A 10,691-nucleotide genomic window follows, 5' to 3' on the forward strand; every position below is an offset into this window, starting at 1 on the left:
TTTTTTTTTTTTTTGAGACAGAGTCTATGTTGCTCTCGGTAGAGTGCTATGGCGTCACAGCTATGGCGTCACAGCTCACAGCAACCTCCAACTCTTGGGCTTAAGTGATTCTTGCCTCAACCTCCCAAGTAGCTGGGACTAGAGGCGCCCACCACAATGCCTGGGTATTTTTTTATTTTTTGGTTGCAGTCGTCATTGTTTAGCAGGCCCAGGCCAGGCTCAAACCTGCCACCTTCCATGTATGTGGGTGGCACCCTACTCACTGAGCCATGGGCACCCAGCCCTCAGTTTTTCTATATTAGTAGGGGGGGAGGTTGTCTCACTTTTGCTCAGGCTGGTCTCCAACTTGTGAGCTCAAACTATCCACCTGCCTCGGCCTTCCAAAGTGCCAGGATTACAGGGGTGAGCCACCTTGCCCGGCCTATTTAAGTTTTTTGAGCACGATACCTTGTTCAACTTTGGAAAATTCATTCTGAGCTTCTTCCAAAGAAGTCATGGAATAAATGGGGCTAAATAACCAAGCATGTAGGGCAGGTAGATTAGGCTCCAAACAAGGTTCTCCCCCTTACCAACTGCGTAAATGTATAATTTTTGGCATTTCCTCTGCTAATACTGGAGGGAGAAGAGGTGAAATAATACCTTCATGATTTGAGTAGCTGGGAGGATTAAAGTAAATGGAATGACATACCTCAGAGGCATGGTACTAGCAGGTTGGTTGTCATAATTCTTTGATAGTGGGGAAAATGTGCTTCTTCCTGTATTTTCATAGTAATTTGTTTACATAGCTATACTACTTAACACAAATATACACATATCTGTCTCCTTCACTATACTGTAAGCTCCTAAATGCAGGGCTGTGTGTTTTATCCATCTCTGTAGCCTCAGAATTCAGATCCTGATGTGCCTGGCTTTTGGACTCGTTACAGGCTTGTTGAATGAATGAACAGAATGGAGGGAGGAGGATATTTAAGGCAGCTGTCGCTGAGGTCTCAGCGCAAGTCAGAGTGGAGCTTGTAACTGGCGGTGATGGTACCCTCACAGCTCCGCTCCACGCCCCTCCACGTGGAAGCCGTCCACGGGAGGAGCGCTCCAGAAACCAAGCCCCGCGAAGAAGCCCAGGGTCCTAGTCGCCTCCACCAGCCCAGTCCCAGAGGCCCGACCCCCTCACCTGGTCTCCAGGTAAACGCTGGGAGGCTGCCAGGAGTCTGGGGGGATTGCCGCCATAATGAAACGGGCGGACCGTTTCTCCAGCAATTGCTACTTCCGGCGTCAATTTGCTGGGGACACGCAGGTGCTCCGCACACTTCCGGCATCTACCGTTCAACCCTTTTGATGCACGAGTTTGAGGGGCTGGGACAAGGAACAGGACGGTTCCCTCTTCCACGGCTACGAATTTGGGGGGCGAGGCGCGGAAAGGCTGGGCGCAAGGAGGTAGAAAAGTGGCAAGCTCCATCCGAGGTGGTCTCCAAAACGGCGCTACCCCGCCACTCTCGGAACGGTCTGATTGGTTCGTTTAGACAAGGAAGGCGGAAACAGCTAGCAACGCTGCACTCTGATTGGAGTTATTTCCTACTGTTCAATTGGAGGGATTTCTAAGCCCACCATTGGACTGGAACCAGGAGGGGAGGAAGGGAATCAGAGGTAGTAGAGCTCCGCGATACTGAAGACCCTGGGAGACTTACAGAGCCCTTGCACTGTATCTCATTCATTCCACAAAGCAATCCTGCAGATAGCATTGTTCCCATTTTTCAGATGTGAAAACAGACTCAGCACTTAAATACTTGCTTTTCCATAACCATACAGCAAAATTGCGCCTCCAAACTGCAAAGGTAAGGAGTCTAAGGAGAGAAGAGAGGGAAAGGCAAGAAAGAAAATGGTAGATAAGGAAAGGGAGAGACTGGAGAATGCAGATCAGAGGGATTGGAGCAAGAGCAAGGCTTAATGATGGCTGGTCGCAGCAAAGTGTTAGAAAGGTTTACTCGGGGCACTACGAGGAGAGGCAAAGTAGAAAAGCTGCGAAGTTTGGAGGGAGGACAAGAGTGAAGTGAAGTAAATAAACATACTGTAAATGCTGTGCACACCACTTAATGATAGCTAAATGAAAGCGTACTGTGTGCTTGGTATCTTGCTAAGGTCTTTGTCTATTTTTATGCTTAATCTTCAAAGCCCCATAAAGTAAATACTACCATTCCTGTTTTACTTCGTGGAAACTGAGGCTTACCGAAATAAAATAACTTGCTTAAAGTACCTCACCTGGTGAGCTTGTGCTCTTACCACCTTTCAACCCTGATGTCCTTAATTGTATAGTGAGAATAAGGATGTACAATGTTGTAAAGATAAACTTGACAGTGAGCTCCTTGCGAGAGGAACTTGGACCGCCTTCATCTTTTCCCCATCCTTGTACTGAGCATAGGGTGCTCAGCTTTTGTTGAATGAATAATGAACAGAAAACTACATTTTAAATTAATACTGTGCTAACATAAAGTATAATTAATTTTGTACCTCCTGCAGTATTGTGTTCATGCCTACTTTGTGGCTCTTGAACTGGATGGAAAAGTCTTAAGCATTTGTTCTATTATTTGAGCTGCCCGTCTCTCGATTTTATGTAGTTCCTTACTGTATATCTTGGGAGGGTTGTGCCATTCCTAGGCTCCAATGTCTGAATACTCACAAGCTACCTTCAAGGCCACTTTCTCCCTAAATCTTTTCCTGAAGCTCCTATCAGCCATTAGGTACTGAGGAGTATGTATATGTGAATCATATACACAGTGGCCTGCCCTAAAGAAATTCACATTCTAGAGAGATGGACAAACACAAACCTACAAAAGAGAGGAATGAGGGCTGTAATAAGCACACAGTGCTTCCTGAGCTCTGATTGCTCCAGAGCAGCTTCAAAAACTCAGAAGTTTCCTCTGGAGTTATATAGCCTGATTTTAGGTTCAGAAAACAAGCAAGAGTTAGCTAGAAGCCATGAGGGGTCAAATCAATTCAAGATATAAAATGTTTCCACCTTTTCAGAAGCCCCTCTACCAGTCATGACCCATTCTTTCTTCCCCAAAGGTAACCACTTTTTTTTTTTTGAGACAGCGTTTTACTTTGTCGCCCTATGTAGAGTAATGTGATATCACAGCTCACAGCAACTCCAACTCCTGGGCTTAAGTGATTCTCTTGCTTCAGCCTCCCAAGTAGCTGGGACTACAGGCACCTACCACCACACCTGCCTATTTTTTGTTGCAGTTTGGCCCAGGCCATGTTTGAACCCACCACCCTCGGCATATGGGGCCAGCGCCCTACCCACTGAGCCACAGGTGCCGCCCAAGGTAACCACTTTTTGCCCTGTAATATCACACATTGGTTTTCCTTGTTTTTGAATTTTATATAAGTAGAGTCATAAAGTATGTATTTTTGTGTCTGGCTTCTTCAACATTATGTTTGCCAGCTATATTCATGTTGTTTTATGCAGTGCCTATTTTTTTTATTTTTCTATTCTGTGTTGTATACTGTGGCATGATTATATAAATACAACATTATATTTATCATCAGTTGTTAATGGGCATTTGAAATGCTTCCAGGTTGTGGATGTTACAAATAATGCATCTGCTATGAATATTCTTGTCTATCTTAGTGCATTTGTAGGTAAATTTTATACCTAGAAGGAATTCCCTGTAGGGAATATATGCCTAGAAGCAGAATTGCTAGGTAACATGTATAATTTAAAAATTAACATCAGACTGTTTTCCAAAGTGGCTGTAGCAATTTACAAGCTCACCAGTAGCCTCTGAGAAATGCTGTTGCTCTGCTTCTTAGCCAACACTTCGTATTGCCAGTCTTTCTAACTGGGATTCTGAAACCTGTATAATGATATCTCAACAGTCATTTCAGCAACAGTTAATGATTAATGAAGTTACATGCTTCATTAATGCAAAGTGTATTGGTCATTTAGATATCCTGTTTGTGATTTCATCTTTTTATGTTCAGATCTTCTGTACATTTTTCCTTTTGGCTTTTTCTTATTTGTGAAGTTCTTTATATATTCGGGACAGAAGCTCTTTGATGGTTTCTCTCACCTTATGGCTACTCGTCTTTTTATTCTCTTAATCTTATCTTTCTAATGATGAGAAGATTCTAATTTTAATGTAGTTCAGCATATCCATTTTCTCTTATAGAACATCTCAATTCTGACTAGCCACATTACAAGTGCTCCGTAGTCACTTGCCTGGCAGCAGTATTGAACAGCAGCTGTAAAGTCTTTTTGCTTTTGTTTTCTCATATAGATTTACAACATCTCTAGAATTATTTTGGTGTATTCAGTGAGGTAGGTCTTAAGTTTTGTTTTTATCGGGGTCCTGCCCTGAGAGCAGCGTCTGCTGAGACCTGTGGAAACTGGCAGCAATTGACTGAAGAAATACAGACTTAGAAGCAATGGTAAAGAAAGACAAGAGAGGTCCATTATCTGTCGTGGATTCTAGCAGTGGCCCAGAGCATTTGCTCCACTCTGATTTTATTGAAGTTTGTTTGCCCAGAGGGTAAGATGAGGGAGGGAACAAAGATGTCAGCAGTTCCTTGGATTGATCATATTAGCTCCTATTGTTATTATTAACCTTAAAGGTAGCCTTCAGAAATCTGAGCCTTGTATTAGGAGAGCCTCTTGCTTGAGATCACATGCAGGGATTTCTAGGGTGGTGTTAAGCTCTGCTAGTTCTCTGTGGAGTAAACCACCACCAGAGTTAATTTCCTCTGAGGGATCAGTGGGAGGGAGGCATTTTCCTCCCATCACCACCAGAGGATTTTCCTCTGTGATAAGGGATATAAGCTCTTTCGCCCATATCTCAGAGCTTGAGCTACTCCCTTGGTCTCTGCCCCAGACAAATGCAAATCTCCACAATGGGTTTCTGCTTTACTTGTTTAATGGGCAGGAAACGCCCTAGAAGATGTATCTTTTCTAGGACTTGCCATAATCTCTTCCATGGCCATTACTCTCTTCAGAGTGCTCACAGACCCTGCCCAGTGTTTGTAAGCTGTATCCTCAACAGCCTAGAATTTCAGAAAAGGCAATAAACTTGGTGGTAATGGCTAGCTTAAATGTAAACTAGCTGACTTTTCTTTTTTCCTATTCACTCAACTTACTTTTTAGTTTTCCTCTTTTTCTGGGGGTGCTTTCCTTTAGCCAACAATGGGGTCTTCCGTCCCCATTCTCCCAGTAGTTTTTTTTTCTACATAGAAATGCAATTGACCCAGCACCACTGATTGCAAATGCTGTACTGTTCTTTCCTTACTCCTCTGTTGGCCTCTTTGTCATAAACCAAGTGTCCATATATGTTTGTTTGGGGTGTCTCCATTCTGTTTCATTGCTTTACCTACTGCATCATACCACACTGCCTTTGTAGCTATAGCATTATAGGCCTGAACCTAGTACTATTTTGTTTGCAGATCTTTTGTAGAAAGCAGCTAAAAGTTTTGGCACTGCAGACAGGGTAGGATGAGGAGTCTGGGTTGAAATGTTGACCACTGTGTATCCCCAGCAAGTCAATCTCTCCATAAACCTCAGTTTGGTTTGTAAGAGGATAAACGTGGGAATAAATTTGTCATAGCGTTGTTGACACGACTTCATGAATAAAAAGTGCTTACAAAGGCCTGGCACACAGTAAACACTTGGTAAATATTAATGAAGGGGCTAAGTGTACATTTGGGGGATTTGTTTTCTTGTCTTTCTCAATATAGGAAGGAGCTCCCTGAGGGAGGGAGCTGTTCTTCATTTACGTATCTCTCCCACGCCATCCCTTAATGCCCAACACACTGCCTGGCACATAGTAGAGGACTCAGTGAATGCTTGTTGCGATAATCAGTTTAGCTACAAAGTCTGCGTTGGTGCAGGTAGAGAAAGAAGACCGAGAGCGTGGCAGCGCGAGCTGGACGCCAGGGGGAGCACGAACACGTACTCTCCGGCTATCTCGAGAGTCCCCGCGCGCGCCGCGACGTCGTGCGTCTGGTTTTTGGCGGAAGCAAAGGAAGAGAAGGAGGAGCTATCCTAGGGAGTGCGGCCTGGCCTGTGGCGTTAGGGGTGTTTCCGGGTTGCGCTCCCGGAAGCAGGAAGTTGTCGTTCTAGCCTCCTCGCCCGGCGGCTGCAGTCCCCGAGGCGGGAGGAGCCCGAAGGGGCGCGGGCCCCGCATGTGAGTGACTGGGGCCCGAGGCCGGGAGGGGGGAGGCCGCCCTGTGACAGAGGCGGTCTGTGACATCCTGGTGCAGCCCTCCCTCGCCGCTACTGCCACACAGTTTCCCAGCGCTAATCCCTTTCCTGAGCCTCTCTCCTTTTGCAGGCTGACGGTATTCCCTGGTAGTTTCCCCGGGGTCGACTCCCTTAAGACTTCTCTTTTTTCTTGGCTCCTCCGGGGAGAGCAAAATGAGGTCGACTCTGCTTGAATTTGTTTCTCAGGCGTCACAGCAGTGTCCAAAATGAGCAGCGCTAGCAAAGTTCAGATTTTTTGCCCTTTTGACGTTTGGTTTTTTTCTTTTTCTATATGTAGTAGACTCCCTGCCTCCCTCCCGAAACATCTTTTTCTAGTAATTAAGGGAGAAATACTTTCTCTCAAAAACTGTGGACTTAATGTGTGATAAACCTGGCATCTCCAATTTCAGAAAGGAATATGACTTGGTTTATTGACATGAGCAAGTGAACTGGTTGTAATTGCCTCATAGTACTTGGAAACTTACCTTCCTCGTGTTCCTGTAGCATTTGAAGACTGTTAACCTGCAGGCCAGTTTTTCTGTTCTGAGAGTTGTTATAGCCTTGGCATTTGCCAACGTTTCTTTTAAAGCATTTAGTCACAGTCACCTTATAATACTGGCTACTCCTGCATGCTACTAGTGTTCTGACCTTTCTCATTGCTCACTTGTAATTTCCCATCGTGGAATCCCCTACAGACTATCTCAGTTACTAAATTCATCTGTTTGAATTTGAGTTGTCAGTACTTCCTCTAGGGAACAACATGCCTAAAAAAAAAAAATAATAATAACTGAATTCAACTTTGCTACAATTAAGTTTTGACTGAAGTTTCACATAGCCCAACTTGCATACCAGAAAGAGGCCTTTTCTGATTTAGACTGAAACATGTTTCAAGACCAAGTTTGAACCCAGTTTCTCCTCAGCAGCTTTTAACACTGAAATAAATGTCCAAGTGCTAGATTCCTAAGCTGCTCACCTAAACCCTCATCATCAGGCTGAAGCATTAAAACAAAGAAAATTCTACTGGGATCTGGGTTTTGAGGGGGGAAAACAAGTAAAATTAATGACCCTTAGTTGCATTCAACTAGTTGGGGAACAGAATGATCACTGTAGCTCCTTTCTATAAATTTGGTCAACATTGATCAGGTTCCATGTCTGAGGTAAATTTCTTTGTCTTCAGTTTTTTGTGTTGATTTCTCCATTCATCTCTACTTTCAAGAAATTCACAATTTAGTGTGGGAGGTAGACAGGGAAATAGATGTGATATAAAGTGAGGGAGTTGTATAAGGTTCAAAGGGCAAAAACCTTCAGGTCAAAGAGTTTGCTTATTGCACAAACTACTAGGGGCTAGGTTTTTAGGCAGAGGAAATTTTGTGTACAAAAGCAAAAAGATGTGATCCAGTATGATAGGTGTAGAATCTGAGGAAGAATTAATGGGAAACCAGATCATGAAGGGCCACTGTAAGTAATTTGGACTTCATCTTATGACAGTTGTTTAGGTATTTAATTTGTCTAGATATTGGAACAAATGTTCTACATACATCATTTTGCCATCCTTTTAACAGGATTGTAGGATAGGCATAATTATCCCCATTTTATAAATCAAAACTCTGAGGCATAGAAAGGATAAGTAGTGTCATGTGGCAACACAGTTGGTGGAAAATTCTAGAATTTGCACCCAACTTTCTGCCTCAAGGTGCTTCCTCAGAGGATGAGGAGTCTTGGAAAGTACCTAACATAAAACAGTTTGTATTTCAAAAAAAATAACTTATGGACAGGGTAGACCAGTGTTTTTCAACCTTTTTTATCTCGTGGCACTCTTTTTTTTTTTTTTTTTTTTTAAGACAGAGCCTCAAGTTGCCTTGGGTAGAGTACTGTGGCATCACAGCTCACAGCAACCTCCAACTCCTGGGCATAAGTGATTGTCTTGCCTCAGCCTCCCAAGTAGCTGGGACTATAGCCACCCGCCACAACGCCCAGCTATTTTTTGGTTGTAGTTGTCGTTGTTTGGCATGCCCAGGCTGGATTCGAACCTGCCAGCTCTGGTGTATGTGGTTGGCACCTCATCTGCTTTAGCTACAGGCACCGAGCCATCATGGCACTCTTGAACCTATAGTTAAACTTCCACAGCACACTTATATTGTGTTGATCAAAAGAAAAAGACTAAAAAAAAGAATATTCTTTGCCTTCTTTGGCCTTCCAGAGTGCTAGGATTACAGGTGTGAGCCACTGGGCCTGGCCTAATTAATGGTCTTTAAAGATTTTTGGGGCACACCAATGTGCCACAGCACATGGGTGAAAAATCACTGGGGTAGAAAATGGCTTGAGGAGAAGGATAACTGAAAGTGATCCTGCATCATATCTTTGTGATGGCTCATAAAAGAGATGTTGAGGGCATTAATGCAGAGCTAGAGAGGAGGAAATGAATATGAGAATTATACAGGAGGGTAAAGCCAGAGGATTTAATGATGGTTTTATTGGTGGGAATGAGGTAGAAGAAGAGTTTTTAAATTTGGAGGACTAGTGTTTCCATTAAGAAAAGGAATACAGTAGTAGGAATGGGTTGAAGGGGAAAAATAAGTTCAGTTATGGGCACAGTTATAGGGAACTAGGTGAAATTTGGATCACAGTGTCTTTTAAGTAGTTCAACAGACCTTGAATTCTGGCAAGAGTTTTAGACTGGAGAAGAGATATGGGAATCACTAATGACTGGTGGTTAAAGTATTGGAAGGAATGGGAAGAAGGTCAAGGACTACTGTGGTGGACACCAGCATTTGGGAAGAGAACAAGAGAGTTATGCCAAACTTTTTGAGTGCTCCAGTGGCTACTGCAGAGAGGTCAGATAAGGTAATAACTGAAAAACATCCTTTGGATTTGAGATTTAGAAAGCCACTGTGACCTTAGTGAGAACAACATTTGTGGGGTGAGAGGGCAGAAATGTGACTTCAGCAGGTTAATAAACAAATGGTGACCTGAGAAATGAGAGTGAATCTCTAACGCAGTGGTTCTCAACCTTCCTAATGCCGCGGCCCTTTAATACGGTTCCTGTGGGTTGCTGCTCTAATGGATCTAAGCCACTGATAGAATCAAGTTCACTCTTACAAATTTCTCTCTGTGGCAAAGCTCAGTTCTGCCAGTTGAATCTTCTTTTTGGAGGTAAAGAGATTGGATTTACCATCAAGCCTCAGCCGATGTCACTCATGCTTAATGTTTGGCTGTGACTTTGTGATTGATTTTTTTTTTAAGAGGCCAGATTTTTTGTTGTTGTTTAATTAACATATCCAACTTCATGCCAGTACTATCCCTTTATGAGATAATAAAAAAATGTGTCCAGGGCGGCGCCTGTGGCTCAAAGGAGTAGGGCACTGGCCCCATATGCTGGAGGTGGCGGGTTGAAACCCAGCTGCAGCCAAAAACTGTAAAAAAAAAAAAAAAAGTGTCCAGAGATCCGGGGAGCTCAGAATCTTCCTTCAGTTTAGAACCACCGATCTCACCAAAACCAAAAGGAGGGCTCGTTACCAAGATCCCAAGGTGCTCTTAGAAATATCTCCAAATTAATACCTTATGGATAACTTGGTAAGTGTGTTGCAATCTCTGGGAAGAAGGATGTGGAGCTTCCACAAAATATATTCAGTATTGTAATATTATTCTATACTTGAATTAACAAAAAAGAAAAAACTTGTACTTTGCCATACATACTGGGAGTTTGATGGGATTTCTGTATGTTTCAAAGGAGGGAAGAGGTTTATGGAGTTTGCCAGACAGCCATCAAAAGTGATTATAGTTGATCCTCTTACCTTACCTGCACTTCTGTCACCTTCAGGTTTTTCCTAGGAGCACACCGGTGTCATCGTCTCTTCTGCCCCAGGGATTCCTGCATGTGTTCCTACCTCCCAGCAGACGCATTTTACAATTTTTACTGGAATTTTTTCTAGAATTCCTTTCTGGATTTTTTCCTTTCTGGTCTTCTGCTGAGTTTTAATGGATTTTGAGTGGGTATTGTTGGGTAATTTATTATCATGCATTTAAATGAACATTATCCTATTTTCTTAGAATGTTTTTGTTAATTTAAACAGGAAAATTCCATCTCCAGAATCAGTCATCACAAACAGATGAGAAAAATATTGTAATAAATTATTACTTTATTCTTTTTGCAGGAGTCATTATAGTCAGTCACTTTCCAGTTCTTAGCCACTCAGTTGTGATCGAGGGATAGATGGTTTCAGAACTGTCCGCTCAGAATAGGAAAACACTTGGTAAGGAGGCAGCCTATATAAAGGTTAAAAGCACCAACCTTGAAGCCAAGCACCCTTAGGCCCACATCCTGGCACATTATGAAAACATTCTAAGCCTTGGTAAAGTTTGTGAACATCGGCTCGGAGCCTATAGCTCAACCGGCTAAGGCGCCAGCCACGTACACCTAAGGTGGCGGGTTCGAATCCCCAGCCCGGACCCGCCAAACAACAAT

The 10,691-nt window shown here is 43.2% G+C and overlaps 2 protein-coding genes across 3 annotated transcripts in view; one reads left to right on the forward strand and one right to left on the reverse strand.

The window, feature by feature from the left end:
• The window catches only part of PPIL1 (peptidylprolyl isomerase like 1), a 28,883-nt gene extending 27,406 nt beyond the window's left edge, over window positions 1-1,477 (reverse strand). Inside the window, exon 1 of the mRNA XM_003789150.3 lies at window positions 1,169-1,477. Within this exon, the coding sequence (XP_003789198.1) occupies window positions 1,169-1,224 (56 nt within the window). The 5' untranslated portion in view covers window positions 1,225-1,477. The remainder of the gene's footprint in view (window positions 1-1,168) is intronic.
• Window positions 1,478-5,989: 4,512 nt separating this feature from the next.
• Window positions 5,990-10,691, forward strand: part of CUNH6orf89 (chromosome unknown C6orf89 homolog) — a 41,405-nt gene continuing 36,703 nt past the window's right edge. The window contains exon 1 of one of the 2 annotated variants that reach the window (XM_023512798.1): window positions 5,990-6,170. Coding sequence is in view for 1 of the 2 variants with exons in the window: in XM_023512797.1 (XP_023368565.1) it covers window positions 6,169-6,170 (2 nt within the window). In the remaining variant the exon portion in view is untranslated. The remainder of the gene's footprint in view (window positions 6,171-10,691) is intronic. The other variant, XM_023512797.1, reaches the window with a different exon arrangement.

This window comes from Otolemur garnettii, unplaced genomic scaffold, assembly GCF_000181295.1.
Source record: "Otolemur garnettii isolate 467f Iridium unplaced genomic scaffold, OtoGar3 scaffold00031, whole genome shotgun sequence".
NCBI lineage: Eukaryota > Metazoa > Chordata > Mammalia > Primates > Galagidae > Otolemur > Otolemur garnettii.